At 36.4% G+C, this 17338-nt stretch overlaps 1 protein-coding gene across 2 annotated transcripts; it reads right to left on the bottom strand.

Moving 5' to 3' along the window:
- Nucleotides 1-507: 507 nt before the first annotated feature.
- On the bottom strand, nt 508-9832 carry LOC140760336 (histidinol dehydrogenase, chloroplastic). 2 transcript variants are annotated; one of them, XM_073097262.1, is made up of 16 exons: nt 9697-9832; nt 9421-9520; nt 5222-5298; nt 4881-5002; nt 4739-4791; nt 4547-4619; nt 3668-3769; nt 3484-3585; nt 3298-3369; nt 3165-3227; nt 3040-3081; nt 2416-2475; nt 1812-1922; nt 1316-1486; nt 1069-1159; nt 508-965 (listed from the first exon to the last, which is right to left on the bottom strand). In XM_073097262.1, the coding sequence occupies exons 4-16, from the start codon at nt 4971-4973 to the stop codon at nt 691-693; spliced, it is 1308 nt and encodes a 435-aa protein (XP_072953363.1). In that variant the 5' UTR covers nt 4974-5002; nt 5222-5298; nt 9421-9520; nt 9697-9832; the 3' UTR covers nt 508-690. The 2 variants fall into 2 exon arrangements, with proteins under 2 accessions (XP_072953363.1, XP_072953362.1); XM_073097261.1 differs by having other exon boundaries at nt 5222-5360; nt 9697-9822.
- Nucleotides 9833-17338: the final 7506 nt, after the last annotated feature.

The raw sequence follows: 17338 nt of genomic DNA, 5'->3' as shown, positions 1-17338 counted from the left end.
CGGAGGATGGCAGCCTAAGAAATCCCTTCATTAGATGCTCTCCTTCAAGCATTAATGGAAGGGGTTAACATCCTCTCAAACCCAAATATTGATGATGAAAATAATGAAAAAAACATAGTACTGATGATTGGAACTATCCTTCAAAGGCAACTACTAAAGAAAGAAAGAAATAAAATAAAGATACATGCACATCAAGTAGAAAATATATTAAGCTTGATCTTTTCAGTACTCCCAGCATCCATACTAAAAGAATTAGCTATTACAACATTTGACTTCTTGCATACATAAAGCTACAGCACTTTGTACATTGTTGTCAGAAGCATCCACATTTCAACATATTATGGGAAGGAATGTTGATGAAAACACTGCATCTAGAATGTTTTTTTTTTCTTCTTCCTCTTTTAATTGTTTTTCAATTCAGTAGCAGAAATTCTCTTTTAAGAGTACCAACAAACACAGCCTATTTGCTGCATACTGTGCATATCACATTCTTTCTCACATCAAGACTGCTGAAGCAAAATCGTGATTTACTACGATAAACATTTGGTGCATAATTCATGGACTCAGCCAGAAACCAATCCCTCAATCCCAATAGCTTCCCAAGTTGAAAGCATAAATATAAAGGTTGCAAGCAGTAGTGCTTATTGCATATTTGAAAAGAAAGACACTGTTAAGGCTGATGCCAATCGACTAAACAGGTGAGGCAGCCTCAATTTCCTGTAGCCTAAGAGTAACAGCTCTCTTATGGGCTTCTAGCCCTTCAACTTCAGCCATCTTGGCCACATATGGTCCAAGTCTTCTTAGCCCTTCCTCTGATAGAGACTGCACAGTAATGTACTTCAGGAAGGAACTTAGTGAAACACCGCTGTACATCCTTGCATATCCGTAAGTTGGAAGGACATGATTTGTCCCACTTGCGTAGTCACCCACACTCTCTGGAGTCCATTGCCCTAAAAACACTGAACCTGTAAGAAGAAATATAATCCAGTTAAGTGTTCAAATCAGCATGGCAAACCAAATAAGGAAATTAAAATAAATACGCCCACAGTCTGACGGTCCGTAAAATACCTGCATTCTCAATGAAACCTTCCCATCTTTCTGCATCCTTGACATTAACTATCAAATGTTCAGGAGCATACAAATTTGAGAAGGATATTGCCTGCACAAATGGGGGAAAAAGATAAAGTAACATGTTTGATGGGCCTCAAAGAGCAAGTCCACAATTGAAGCTCTGTGGTTGCGTATGAAATCCTAACAATAATTCCATGGTTACAAGCACAAGTGCTTTTAAGAAATATCTAGGGCAGACACCAACCTCTACCATATCATGGGCAAACACAATGAAGCTGTGGCTAAGTGCTTTTGAAGCAAATTCTCCTCTAGGAAGGCATGCACATTGTTTGCTAACTTCAGCCTCAATGGCGCCAACATCAACACCATCTCCAGCAATGACAAGGACAACCTGACTATCTGGACCATGTTCGGCCTGTAGAAAGTACCGCACCGGCCAATAAGAACTCAATGGATTTATTGATCAATATAAATTATCAACAAGGATAAGTTATTCGATAGGCACTCAAGCAGTCTCTTGCTGTAACATCTTTAAAGAACAAGGTTCACTATTCATTGACTCTATGTATATAGGTAATAGGTGATGTATACTGTATACTATCACTTGTTACATAACATGAGAAAATTGCACTGAAGTGTGAGTACATACTGACATACACAAGCAAGTAATACATAATTCTTAAATTTAAAAAAAAAATGTTAAACAAATGGAGGAAAATTGCACTGAAATGTGAGTATACCTGAGACAGTAGGTCCGCAGCTACATGAATTGGGTTGGCATATTTATCAGCAATAACTAAAACCTCTGAAGGCCCCGCAGGCATGTCGATAGAAATCATAGCTTCGCTATTCTGCACTCCATTCAACAATCATATCATTTTCAGATCAATGAAATAGCCAGTGACATATACAATATGTATGGCTATATACATACCTATGTACATGTACATATGTGTGTATACACACTACACACATACACACAAGATTTTGGAATGTCATAACCAAAGATGCCTGTATGATAAACAAATGACTTTTGAAACCATTATTGTTTTAATAAGATCTTAAGGTTGTTTAGGCCAACAAATAATCTAGATTTTGCTCGGGCCTAAGGTACATAGGAATAGCATTTTCTTCAACAGTATGATTTTCTTTCTTTTTTTCTCAATGCAGTCATTTATCATGTAAAGGTCTGTACTATCATCAAGGAAGATAACATTAAAGCAGCTGCTCTGATAAAATACAATGCAGACAATAATAAAGAAAATTAAGATGATGGTGCAGAAAAGAAAATTTTGGGGTAGTGCAGTAAAGAAAATAAAAAAGCTGCAAAGTGAAAAATTATACTTGGAGTATCATTTTTGCAGCCGTGACATACTGGTTTCCTGGCCCAAAAATTTTCTCAACCTGCAAGAGAAACAAAAAATTTTCTACTTACAATCTGATTCACATAATAGGAAGAGATCTTAAAAGTGAAAAGTAAATAGCCCACAAACTAAATTGTATGAATACTTGCTAAACTACCTAATAGAAATATGCATCAACATTTAACCATCTTTCCATATTTTCATAGTTATAGAACAACAGATTGAGCCCACTAAGGATATGGTGAAGTGAGAATAAAATCAAGAAATGTTAAGCATATGGAGGCATATTTGTTGTATTGAAAAGCATCAAGCATAAGACAGAAGCACCCTAAGGAGGGAGCTGCCTTAAACAAAAAATAAATAAAATCCACATTGAAAATCTCAACACGTAGTTTGCAAGCCAACTGCTTATACTAAATTCACAACTGAAATAAGGGTCTTGATAGGTTCCAAATGTCAGTCAATAAGCTGTAGCATGGTTCCTATATACATGAAGTCAAAATATTCCAACTTTTAGGGGGAACAATAAAATAGCTAGCAGCCATACATCCCTGTATCATCAATTATTTCCACTAGTATATAGTATACTTTAACATGTTATTACCTTTGGACATGATGCAGTTCCCCAAGCCATAGCTGAGATAGCCTGCAGGTAGAATGCCACAATAACTGTTGACAAAAGTGCCTAAATGAATTTTTCTGATAAATCTACTATCAAGATTCTTCTACCTGAGCTCCCCCAGCTTTAAGTATGTGTGTCACACCAGCTTTCTTTGAACAATAAAGAACCTCCTGGAAAAGAGAATGATTATACTAAAACCTGTATGAAATCAGTAATACTATGATTTTCCACAAACATTACCTTACAAATACTACCATCACGACTTGGAGGAGTTGCAAGAACAACAGTTTTGCACCCGGCAATCTGTGCAGGCTGTCCCAGAAATGAAATCAAAGGTCAACCAGGTCTACAACCTAGAGGCAAAAAAAACTTGCCATAAATATGACCGACCCTTTAAATTAGTTTGAAAGGGAGGAAGAAGCATACCACTGCAAGCATCAAAGCTGTTGACGGTAAGACTGCAGTACCCCCTGGAACATAAAGTCCCACAGAGCCAATGCATCTTGCTAATCTTTTGCACCTCACACCCTATCCACATTCATCACAAGAAAAATAAGTGTGTGAAAGCAAACAGCATGACAGTGAGGTTAATATAGAATATAGGCCTTACTGTCATATTCTCAGTAATTTTTTCAGGAACCTTTTGAGCAAAATGAAATGCATAAATATTGTCATATGCTACATCAAATGCTTCCTTCACAGCTGGATCAAGCTACAATGAGACAAATAATTAGGATAATCAAATTAAAGAAGTGAATAATATCCACACACACACGTGTGTGCAGACAGTAAACTTCTTAGAGAAGATTGATCTAACAGATAATATTTTGTGCATGAAATAAATGCAATAAACATATTCTCATTGCAAATACAAAAGAATTATGAAACATAGTCATCTTGAGATCCCCTATCAAGATCTTACAGGAAGAGAATCATATATTATGATAGGTCAAAGAAAGAAAAGAAAAATTGTCCAGATGACCAACCATCAACAGGCATCATTTCATACAGACTAATCACATGTAGGATCCCATGCACCAAGATGCACTCTTTTGAGCTCCATTGCTTGAAGTCAGGCAAAAGATATAGATAGAATTTGCTTAACAAAAAATTTAGCAGTTCCTCTAAAATTCTTTTTTAACTTTTATAATAGGATGAATAACTTCATAAGTTTTATCTCTTAGTAAGACAGGAATATTTGTAAGCATTACCTATATCTATCTAGAAGTTTCCACAAACGTATACACATTATGCTAATTTCAAGATGAAAAAGGTGGCTGAGAGGATAGAATACCAGTACGAGCAATGATACAAAAGCTATACAAGATATTTGTGTTACGTAGACACCTCCCAAGATTCCCCAGTTCAGAGAACCCCCAGAAGATTGTGTTACATAACAGAAGTTACTAAAAAAACCCCAAGAAGAATTTCTTTCATGAACACATTCACTAACTTGCAGGTCAAAATTATGCAAAGACAAACGGCATACCTCTGGATCCGGCAGATCAGACACTTGCTCAACTATTTTATCCAGCACAACCTTGTCAAACTTTGTAGTGTAACTGAAAAGATATCAGAAATTAAGAATTAAAATGTCTAAAATTGACCTCAAGAAGTAATAACAACTTCATCATCGCTCATAATAGAACGTGATTATGGTATACATAATGGGGACACCGACTCTATTATTGCAGCATCACCTCTATCCCGAACATCATCTACAATTGGTATAACCTAAAAACAAAAGGTACAATATTTTCATCATCATTTGAAATAATTACTTGAGCAATGATTCTGTATGATGAAAAGAAAAGGAAACCCACCGTACTAAAGATGGAAGTGAAATCAATACGAGGACGAGCCTTAAGGGCATCAACCTCAGCGTGACTTAGTTCTGCCAGTCTGTAAGATTTCATGGAGCAGCTAATAGTATGGCCTCTGAAAACTGCAATGATCACAAATATATATTACAACATATACCATTGGCACTTCTATTTAATTATTTGCATACTGCATGTTCTGCAATTCACACTTAGTTCATAGTCAAACACTGATAAATAAATATGAATCATAAACAAGCTAGTAAAATAGTTCGCAGCTGGGATCACTATTTACCACCAAAACCAAGATTTGAAGAAATGAACAAGATGATCGTTTCACATACCTTTAGGCAAAAGATAACGGTTATAATTTGTAAGCTTAGGGCCACTAAATACTCGAAATTGGCATCCAATCGGCGAGCTAATAAATTGGTCAATCCATGCAAAAGACACAAATGCAACATCCATCAATAACCCTTTGTCCTGTAATTCAGATAGGAAAAAATACATACAAAAAGAATCATACTCAAAATTATCCTCATGGTCATAGAAACAGGGTAAAAGGAATCTACGTGTACAGTAATAGTGAACAAAATTTTTTAAGCTATAGGCTAGACAAAATGGCTAGTCTTTCCTGGTATGGGTCGGATAACCGGCCAACCCTCCCAAACAGGACCACAACAAGCCCAAACCATATGCATATAAGGCTCTGATAGAAAATTCATCAAATATCAACTCCAATGTATCCACGGAGGAATACATCATCATTCCATACCATTATAACATATTATATTTAGAGGTTATTTACTTCAACATGCCATCATCGAGATAATAAATTTTAGAGACTAATGAATGCAAGCCTAATTCAAATGAATAAAACTAAATCCAAGGTTGGAAAAATCAAGATCGGGATCAGGATTAGCCTTCCGAAGAAATGATATGTATCGACCGGTTCGGCCATATCGGCCGTATTGGTCGCCTGGATTTAATCGGACTTTTTAATTATGTAAAATTTTAAATATTATTCAAAAATACAAAAAAAACTTCTAAAAATTTAGAAAAAAATTTACCAAAAATAAGAAAATAAAGAAAGAAAAACTATGGTACAATAAAAATTGAAAAGAAGAAGACATTAAAAAGAGACTGAGAGGAAGAAAATCAAAAAAAAAAATCATGGTGCAGTGAAGAAGAAGAAGAAAAAGAAGAAAAGAGAAGAAAAAAGGAGAGAATGAATAAAAATGAAAAAAACTGAGAAAGAAATAAAGAAATTAATTAAAAAATTATATATCATAGTTTGTCGTAGTTCGCTGAAGTTCACCAGAGTTAGATCTCTCCATAAAAGAAATAACGATTATATGATAAGGAGAGAAAAAAAGAAAGTGTGGAAAAAAGAGAGTAAGAGAGAGAGAGAGTTCAAATTGGGCCTATATCGGAATCGGGTTTGACCGCCGATCCGGCGAACCATAACTAAATCTAGAATTACAAACTTTTCAAGAAATTAATTTAGAAAAAGTCCAAATGACAAAATTTTGATAAAATTTGAGACAATTTCTTTTTAGAAAAAGAAAGAATGAGAAAATGGAAGCAATTAAAAAGAGGTGCAATTTTTATTCCAAAAATTCACTTCCATAAGCATTCTACACAATCAAATTTGATTTCTGTTTAACAAATCAACTGATAGAATTAAGAGAACGAGATCTAAAATAAGCCTGCAGTTCCGTTGTGATCAGGCAGTAAAAAATACAGCTCTACAAATCCCTAGAAGGATGGAGAAGTAAGAATCCTCGACCTACAAAAAGAAAATAGAAACTCCATGAACAATCTCCTACTGTCGAAGGATCAAAAAGGAGAAAGGAGGAGCACAACACCATGACCCAAGCTAGAGATGATACTGTATACACTCTAGCCCAAATTCCCATGGGTGAATTATTAGATCCAAGCCCTAAATATTAACTCTTTATGTTGAGTTAAGCCATATTAATTCATTAACAAGTCTAACCAGTTATCTAATATGGTAAATTAGATAACAATATTAGCGTTGGTGTACCCATTTGGATCCATCCAGGTGCATCGTTTTATGTATGCCAAGCATATCGATAATATGTTTTAATGGTCACGATCATGCTCAAAATAAGATCGGACAGCCGCTAGGGCACGTGTGGATGGAATGGCAGTGTCTTATCTTTGGATTCAAAATGGTGATAACTTAGAAATTATGTATGGCTCCTATACGGGTTCCTTTCTATTAAGTGCATGGAACCTTTGGATTTTGACATCTTAGGGCCTTGACTTTTTTCTCCTTTTTTTAGGGAAAGCCCGTAGACACAAAGTTTCATTAAATCATTGACGACAATTTGATAGACAAATTGAGAGGGAAAATGTGGCAACGTTGAGCAAGTCTTACACTTGGTTACAACAATGAAATAACACTATAATGAAAAACAAAATATCAAGCCCTAAGGCACAAACAAAATACAACAAAAAGCACAACTATGAAAGATTCATAGGAGCAAAAGGCCTAAAGTTAGCCTGCGACTTCATCATGATCTACCAATCAAAGATACACAACCCTAGAAATCCCTAAAAGGTTAGAGAAGCGAAAAATCCCTAAATTACAAAAAGAAAATGAACACCCTCGGAACAGTCACCTCCTGTTGGAGGATCAAACAAGGAGGAACACAACACTACTATCCGAGCCAAGGATGCGATTGTCACTATCGAATACATTCTAGTCATGTGGTCTGTTTGGAAGCCCAAATTCCCATGGGTGATTTATTAGATCCAAGTCCTAATAATTATTTTTTGTTGACTTAAACCATTTTATTTGATTAACGATGTGATTTATTAGCTCCAAGTCTAACCAATTAGCTTATGTGGTAAATTAGATGACATAATTGGTGTTGATGTACCTGTTTGGACCCGTCCGGGTGGGTGCATTGCTCAATGTATGACAATAATCGATTGTATGTATTTAATAGTCACGATCACACTCAAAATAAGATCTATTGGATTAGTTGGTGCAATTTTATGTAATGGCAAGTTTGTCGACACAAAACACTTAAACATATTGTACAATCTAAGATTAATGTAAGATTAAAAAAACATACATTATGGAAGAGTGTACATGCAAAGCGATTCAAAAAACGGATGCTGAACAAGTCAAATCATGGTTTGCTGGATCGACCGATCCCGATACGGATCGACTGATCCGAAATCTCTCTTTCTCTCTTTCACTCTTTCTCCTCACTCTCTCTTTCTTTCTTTCACTCTTTCATTCTTTTTTTCTCTCCTTACAATATAACCATTGTTTCTCTTACCTAGCTCAGGCTAATCCCAACGAACTCCGTAATATAATTTTTTAATTTATTTCTTTATTTTTCTCTCAGTTTTTTTCATTTCCTCCATTGTCTCCCTTTTTCTTCTCTTTTCTTCTTGTTCTTCTTCTTCACTGCACCTAGATTTTTTTTTCTTTTGTTTGATTTTCTTTCACTCACTCTCTTTCTAATATCTTCTTCTTTTCAATTTTTATTGCGCTATAATTTTTCTTTCTTTATTTTCTTATTTTGGTAAAAAAATTTCTAAAGTTTTAGAAGTTTTCCTGCATTTTTAAATAATATTTAAAATTTTACGTAATTAAAAAGTCCGATCCGATCCAGACAACCGATATGGCCGATACGTATCACTACATTCAAATTCAACCGGTAGGACTGGATCCGCACTAGTGCAGTGCGCATCATAACACGAGAATCACATGTATTCTCTTAAGGAAACTAGGTTGGGTGTGGATTTAGTAATTACTGGATTGCCAACGCAAAGCTTACTAGAAAAATTCAAAAATAGTTTTGAACTCAAATTTTCCTAATCACAGAGCATATTTTCTACCAAAGTAAGGAGAGTGTAAATATGACAGTCATAGTACATACATTAGACAACCCAAATTCATACAAAAGTTATATGAATAAGTAGTCTGTACTGAATTGATGGCATCTCAAACAGGGAAAAAATAATCTGAAAATTATAACTCTTATAGCACTTATAATTTAAATTATAGAAGGCAATGATTCTAAATAAACTTTCTCAAAATCCTTCCAGACATCTGACATCAACTTCTTTTTCTTTGTTCATCTTAAATAAACAATATTACAGTTATCATCTTGAACTGCTACACTTGTAGATGCCACTGCAATTTCCTATAATGTAATAAAAAAAAAAATAGGAGACTTGATACTCCTATTATATAACAGAAAATTTGTACATAATGGAAGACAGAAAGATACAGCAGTTTTTCTTATCTAGCCTTTTGCAAAGGTTCACAATTAAATCAAAAGAGCAAAACCCACATTCTAAAACACTAGAATAGTGTTGGACAATCTACAAAAAAATCATATTATAGCATCTCGCAAGTGTTACATAACACTAATAAGCAAAGCATAACAAGGGGTTATGCATATTGAAGAAGCACGAAAAGACAAAAGGAGATATCATTCCACTTATTTATAAGAGTGGCACATTACACAAATTACAAGGCAGAGTAAGAAAGTACCTAGTTCTCAGTATGATCACAGAAAGGAAACTTCTTTGGTTAAAATTCTTTGCTTCCCGAGCTTGAAGCAATCTCTTCCGGGTTTTAAACTCCCTCTTATCTGCAACCAAAAGAAAACCCCACTTTAGAAATCATCACAAATCAAATAAAAGTCGGCCAAGAAAGGTTTAAAAAAATAAGAACAAAACAATCAAGGACAGAAACAAGAAGATCAAATGTTCTTCTTGAGTGATATGGCAAATAAGATCTGGGTATTGGGGAGAAGAAGTAGAAGACCTTTCAGAAAGAAAGAAAGACCCGTCGGAGAGAGATGGGGGCGTCGACCGGCGGATGAATTGGGAGGCCGTCGGGGAGAGAGAGAGAGCGAGTGAACGAGGGAGTGGGGGAGAGATGCAGACGGGTAAGGTGAGACGGGTTATGGATAGGGTTAGTGAAGTTAAATTGTTAATGGGTCGACCGGTCGACCCTTGTTAATCAGTAGTCGCGTCGGTTTGGGTCTTAGGATTGCGTCGCTATTTATAATATGCTGCTAACCGCTAAATAGATATTCATTATTCGTATCTATATACCGCAAATTTACCTATATTTGTATCTATATTTTTGGTAATTTATAGTAAAAAGCCATTCAGTTTTCTAATTGGCGGATAGGCTTCCCATTTATCAAATTACAATTTTGAGCCTTTTTTTACTAATTTAGTCCTGACAAATCTCAAAAAGATTATCATATCCTAAAAACGTCACGCATCATATACAAATCGACTATATAAAATGTACACTCTAATTTTCAAAAAATGCGTATTGAAATTAAAAAAAAAAGTCACGCATCACTTATGTAATTTATACGTATCGCCTATACAAAATGTACGCTCCAATTTTAAAAAAACATCACACATCACCTATATAATATATACGCATCACCTATGCAAAAATATATGCTGCAATTTTCAACGATGTACGCATTAAGATTTCAAAAAAAAAAATATCACGTATCACTTATATGATTTGTACGCTTATGCAAAAGTCACGCATCACTTATGTAATTTATACGTATCGCCTATTTTAATAATGTATTCATCAAGATTAAAAGGGTAAATTAGTCTAAATTAATAAAAAATGCCTGAATTTGCAATTCGATAAATGGGAAGGGGGGCTTATGATACACTTAGTTAGAATCTTTTCTAATTGCATTAGGTGTTTATTTTCATTAAAATAAAATTCCTGTAGGTTGCGTTCGAACGCAGGAGGGGTCGCATTCGAACGGCTTTGCGAACACCTGCATCAGGTTCGCAAATACAGAGAACACATATTATGCGTTCGAACACAGTCAGGCGAGTTCAAACGCCCGCATTCGAACGCCTGCATCGCGTTCGCACAGATAGAGATGGAACTTTTGGGTGCGTTCGAACGCAATCGGGCACATTTGAACATGATCGACGAAAATCCTCTAGAATTAGGGTTTCATATTGTTTTAAGACTTGTTGGCTAGCCTCTATAAATATGTGGATGGTGGCCAACTTCATTATGCTATTGGATTATTGATTTCTTGCCTCCTATCTTCTCTCTAGACTCTCTCCCTCCTTATTCACTATCCTTTCACCTCTACAGTTAGCAAAATTTCTTCTAATTTCTAATCTCCCTCGACTATCGAACCACCCCTCTTCTTTCGGATCTCGACCACTTCATTCCCCTCGTCTACTTCCCTTAATCACATCCACCATCCACCTTTATCTCCATACCCATCCATAACCCTAACATCCACTCCACCCGTCACCACCACCATCACCCACGTTATTCTACATTTTTGTCCATGATATAGTTCTAATATGCAAAGGGCGTAAATATGAAAGTTGTAGATCAAGAAGTTACGGATCTAACTCAATTAGTTTCATAATTTTCTGACTACCGAAGAATATCTGATGAATATTTTCCACGGTTGCATGGATTGATTCCTATAATATATTCAGATCTTGAAAGCATCGTTGCGTAGCCCATTTTTGGTTCGAGAACTTATTAAGTGGCATCAGAGCAAGCGAACCTCAGATCTTCATTAATGGTTGAAACAAGGAAGATGACATCAACAAGAAGACCTATGGAGAGCATACCGACAAGAGAAGACTCAATCTACGATGACCCTAACCGTGAGGCTGATTCCTTTGGAGCGACCACGGTAGGACCGAGTCAACCAACGTCCATGGGTTCGAATATGGATGAATTTAGGGGCATGTTCCAAACATTATTGCATAGAGTTGACAACATCCAATAGGATCACAATGAATTCAATGAATATGTCATAAATTGATTGGGTTCGTCATCTCCTCGACGACGATCGGAGTTTCAAAAAGGACTAGCGGTGGGGCCTCATCGAACCGATACCCCATAGGTCCAGATGCGTCTTATGAGTGTCAATGATCCCCTCTTACCTATGCTTTCACATTATCCCCCACCTCCATTGCAAAATCCAAGATCGGCGGTGATCGAACCCGAGAGGCGTGCGGTACCGGGGCGCTTCGTCGATGAAGAGGATTGGCACTATGAGGATGAGGTTGATCCCTATGGTGATGGTGATGGACGTGCTCGAGGATTTAGAGAAGGTGATCAACATGCCCAATGGTTTAGACCTGAATCAAGGATTTTTCGCAAACCCGACAACGCTATTCGGGGGAGAACCGCACGCTTAGACTTTCCAAAATTTTAAGACGGTGATCAAGTTGAACAATATTTTGATTATTAAGGTATAGTGGAAGATGCAAAAGTCTAGATGGCAAGCTTTCTCCTCCAAGAAATGGACATTGCATTAGTAAAGATCGATTATTCGTGGTGATGGATTTATCAGATGGACTGATTTTAGTAGGAGGATTACACACAGATTTGGGACAGTGGCATATGAAGATTTTGCTGCCACATTAAGCAAGATGGTTCAGAGGATGACCATATCGGAGTACCAAGCTGAGTTTAAAAGAGTTAGTAGTCGTTGTGAGCCATATTGGTCCGAATAGACATTGATGAGCACATTTATTTTGGGGCTGCGAGAGGAGATACAAGCAGATGTTCGTGCTCTATGTCCTACTACTCTTGAGGAGGCTGTTAGGTTTTTTATTTGTTGGCAATTTTGTACAAAATATTCTAAGTGTATTTTTTCATGTATATGAGCTTTACACAAGTCTAGAATATCACTGGTGTGAAGAATTGCAAGATCATTAGAGAAATGCCGTCGCGTTCTCACCGCGTTCACAAACGCGTTCGAACGTGGGCACTGCGTTCACATAGACAGAGAGCCGCGTTCACAAGCGCGTTCGAACGCGGGCACTGCGTTCACACAGACAGAGAGCCACGTTCACAAACGCGTTCGAACGCGGGCATTGCGTTCACACAGACAGAGAGCCGCGTTCACAAACGCGTTCGAACACGGGTACTACGTTCACACAGACCGAGAGCAGCGTTCACAAACGCGTTCGAACGCAACATGAAGAATTCAAGCTGTCGCGTTCGAACGCACTTGGGCCCGTTCGAACGCACCTGAGATTAAGTTAGGCCGTTCGAACGCACTCGGGCCGCGTTCGAACGCACCTATGAAGTTTGCAATTTATTGGATTTTCATGAGTACGAATATGACTTGGATTTGGCTCTATCTTGGAGATCATATATAAGGATAGTGTTGCCCTAACCTAGGGCAGTGGAAGAAGATTATTCAAGGAGACTTTTTGGAGGCTACATCGGTTCTTCAATAAACAAGGCCCTTCGCATCTACAAATCTTAATCTTTCGTCTTAAGGGCTATCTAGACGAAAGATCAATCTCGAGGACTACTGAGATTGGTCTTCAATCACAAGAAGCAGTGAATCGTGGGTTTTTTTCCCGTTTGGATCCGTAGTTTTTTTCCCGTTTGGGTTTTCCACGTTAAAATCTTGGCGTTCATCTCTACTTTCGTTTTTAATATTTCTTCCGACTTTTACTTAAGCGAACGAGAAATATCATTGCCTAGAGGTTAGATACATACGTGTGTCTAGGGGTTTTTCAATTGGTATCAGAGCAGGTTCTCTCACCCTTTGAGAGAGATCAAATAGGCATGGATTTTCATAGAGATGGACCCTCATCTATTAGACCTCCTATTTTAGATGGATCAAATTATGGATATTGGAAAGCTAGGATGAGAGCTTATTTAAAGTCTATAGATGAGAGAGTATGGATGGCCATTATGAACGGTTGGAGTCCACCAATGTACATGGTGAATGATGAGTTAGTTGAGAAACCGATTGAGTCATGGGATAAAACAGATTATGAAAAAGTTGGCTGGAATAGCAAAGCAATAAATGCAATTTTTAGTTGTGTTTCCTCGGAAGAATTTAGAAGAATATCTACTTGTGAAATAGCAAAAGAAGCTTGGATGATCTTAGAAACAACTCATGAAGGTACTATGGCTGTAAAACTTTCGAAACTTCAGAGGTTGACTACTAATTTTGAAACCCTACGTATGGAGGAGAATAAAATATTTGATGAGTTCTATGCAAAGTTGAGTGATATAGTCAACTCCAGTTTCAACCTACGAGAGAAAATTCCTGAAAATAGAATTGTCCGTAAGATCCTTAGGTCTCTTCCAGAAAGGTTTCAGGCGAAAGTTACAACTATTGAGGAAAGTAAGGACATCGACTCTATGAAAGTTAAACAATTGGTAGGAAATCTACAAACATTTGAGTCCAGTCTTTCAAAACCGAGGAAGTCCAAAGGGATAGCTCTATCCACTATTGAACAAAATTTAGAGGAGTCTGAAGATGAAGGTGATTTAGATGTTGAGATGTTGGCTATGTTTGTCAAAAAGTTCAATAAATTCTTTCGAAAGCCAAATAAGTTGAATACTAAAACGTTTGAAAAAAGCAAAGCTTTTGTGAAAAAGAAGAATACTGTGACTTCGAATATAGGTGTTAGCAACAACAATGTCAAACAGAAAAATAAGAATTCTAAGAATAAAGTTTAATATTTTGAATGTTCTGGTTTTGGACACATCGCACAAGAATGCCCTAATCGTCTTAAGAGAAAGGGCAAAGCTATGAAAGTTACTTGGGATGATTCAGATAAATCTAATGATGATTTTGAAAAAGACGAAGAAAACTTTGTAGCCTTTGCATCTTCTCTGCTTAATACTGACTCTGTTGATGATACTGATATTACAGATGATCTTGATATGCTACCAGCTAAGGAAGATGAATCTGAAATTCAAAAGGCATATAATGATTTGTACCTAGAGTCGTTTAAACTCAAGAAAAGCAATCTTAGACTACTTTAACGACTCAAGGAAATTGAACCAGAAAGAATTCAATTTGAGGAGAAGTACAAATTGGAGCTTGAACGTGTCAAAGACCTTTCTGAACAACTTGACAATGAGAAAAATAAAATGAAGGCTGATGAAATTGAATTAGAGCGATTGCATAAGGAAGTTACATTTCTAAAAGGGAAGAACAAACTGGACGAGATTCTAAAAGCTCAGATCTCTGGAAAAGACAGGTATGGTGTTGGATATACTGGTAATTTAAATAATAATAAAACTGTTTTTGTTTCTGTAGATTTACAAAAGGAAGAATACCTGAAGCTATCAATCGCATTTTCAAAGCAATCTTGGATGAATCCTTCAAAATTGAAGTTGAATCTACAAACTGGTGAATCTTTGACGGCACCAAAGGTAAACTTTAGTCACACTCCTCGACAAAAGGTGAGTAGAAAAGGGTTTGTTCCGACATGCTATCATTGCGGCATTCTAGGGCATATTCGACCTCATTGTAAATTTTTGCAAAAATCTAGAACTACTTTCATTTATGGGATAAAAACAAAAACCATATGGGTCAAGAAAAGTGATTTAAAATGTTATGTTGTGCATACAGCCTTGAAAGCTTTAAATTCTGATTTATGGTATTTAAACAGTGGCTGTTCAAGACATATGTCGGGTGACAAGTCGTTATTTTCTAATCTTGAAAAACATGAAGGGGGAGTTGTGACATTCGGAGATGGTAATTCATCAAAGGTAATAGGTAAAGGAAAGGTAAGTACTCTAGGGATTCCTAGTCTCGAAAATGTTCTTTATGTTAAGGGCTTGAAAGCAAATCTACTGAGCATCAGTCAATTTTGTGATGAAGATTATGAGGTAAAATTCTCCAAAAATGATTGTACTGTTCTAGATCATGATGGTAATATTATATGTTATGGATCTAGAATATCTGATAATTGCTATGTCGTTGGAACTTCACATAAACTGAAATGTAATAGTGCATCTTTCGACATTGTAAATCTTTGGCATCAACATCTTGGACATGTGAATCACAAGGAATTATTTACTCTGTCCAAACATGAAGTGGTAAAAGGAATACCTAAGATAAAAGAAATGTCAAAAAGAGTGTGCGGTTCGTGTCAAATTGGAAAACAAATTCGTATCTCACACAAGAAGGTAAATACAGCTACCACTGACCGTGTGCTACAATTAGTTCACATGGACTTGATGGGTCCAACAAAAACGGAAAGTCTTGGAGGTAAACGCTATATATTCTTAATGGTCGATGATTACTCCAGATATACCTGGGTTGCCTTTCTACGTGAGAAGTCTGAAACCTTTGATGCTTTTAAATCACTATGCTTAAAATTGCAGAATGAAAAATCTACAACCCTAGTTAGGATTCGTTCTGATCATGGTAGAGAATTTGAAAATGAAAATTTTTCTATATTTTGCGATTCTCTTGGTATTCAACATGAGTTTTCAGCTCCTATAACTCCACAACAGAATGAGATTGTTGAAAGAAAAAATCGAGTTGTGCAGGAAATGGCTAGGGTTATACTTCATGCTAAAAAAGGTTACTCAAAGGTTTTGGGCAGAGGCGGTCAATACAGCGGTACATGTGATAAATCGTGTTTATCTAAGACTAGGTACAAATATGACTGCTTATTAAATCTAGAAAGGTAAGAAACCTAGTGTTAAATATTTTCGAGTTTTTGGTAGTAAATGTTATATCTTGCGTGATCGAGAATATTTAACTAAATTTGACACTAGAAGTAGCGAAGGCATCTTCTTGGGTACTCGAATAATAGTAGAGCCTATAGAGTATTTAATCTTGAAACTTCTACTATTATGGAATCTGCTAATGTTATGATAGATGAATCCTCGACTGACTTAACTAAAGCTACTTCTATTTCTGTTTCTGCAGATACATATTACGAAGAAATAGGAAAGGAGTTTGATCTGGAAATTGAGAATCAGGACGAGGACAAAGTTGAAATGAACAAAAATGACTACAACGTACCGGAACCATCTGCTAGAGTGAAATCAAATCATCCACTGTCACAAGTGATCGGAGACGTGAATGAACCAATTAAGACAAGACGACAAATCCAAAGTGAGGTATCATTTACTTGTTATACATCTTCTTTTGAACCTAAAAATGTGAAGGAAGCATTGTTAGACGATTCTTGGGTTAATGCTATGCATGAGGAATTAGAGCAATTTTCTGGGAATGATGTTTGGTATTTAGTTCCTAGACCTAAGAATGTGAACGTCATTGGAACAAAATGAATTTACAAGAATAAAAGTGATGAACATGGCAATATAGTTCGAAATAAAGCCAGACTAGTAGCTCAGGGATACACTCAGGTTGAGAGTATAGATTTTGATGAGACATTTGCTCCTGTTGCTAGATTAGAGTCTATTCGTATACTGCTTGCTATTGCTTGTCATTTAAAATTTAAATTGTTTCAAATGGATGTTAAAAGTGCTTTCTTGAATGGTATCCTGAATGAAGATGTTTATGTGGAACAACCTAAGGGTTTCGAAGATCAAAAATTTCCTTCTCATGTTTTTAAATTGAAAAAGGCTCTTTACGGGCTAAAACAAGCTCCAAGAGCTTGGTATGAGAAGTTGACCACCTTTTTAGTGGATGCGGGGT

The sequence above is a fragment of the Typha angustifolia genome, chromosome 5 (genome assembly GCF_048772165.1).
Source record: "Typha angustifolia cultivar Huaian chromosome 5, ASM4877216v1, whole genome shotgun sequence".
Taxonomy (NCBI): Eukaryota; Viridiplantae; Streptophyta; class Magnoliopsida; order Poales; family Typhaceae; genus Typha; species Typha angustifolia.
The sequence above is the reverse complement of the archived record's forward strand: the minus strand, read 5'-3'. Positions and strand labels throughout refer to the sequence as shown.

Coding starts and splice junctions, on each gene's coding strand:
- LOC140760336 (XM_073097261.1), bottom strand. CDS start 5,345: ATGGATGTTGCATTTGTGTCTTTTGCATGGATTGACCAATTTATTAGC. Junction 3,370..3,483: donor CAGCTTTGATGCTTGCAGTG/GTATGCTTCTTC, acceptor TTTCTGGGACAG/CCTGCACAGATTGCCGGGTG. Junction 1,160..1,315: donor TTGCCCATGATATGGTAGAG/GTTGGTGTCTGC, acceptor CCATTTGTGCAG/GCAATATCCTTCTCAAATTT.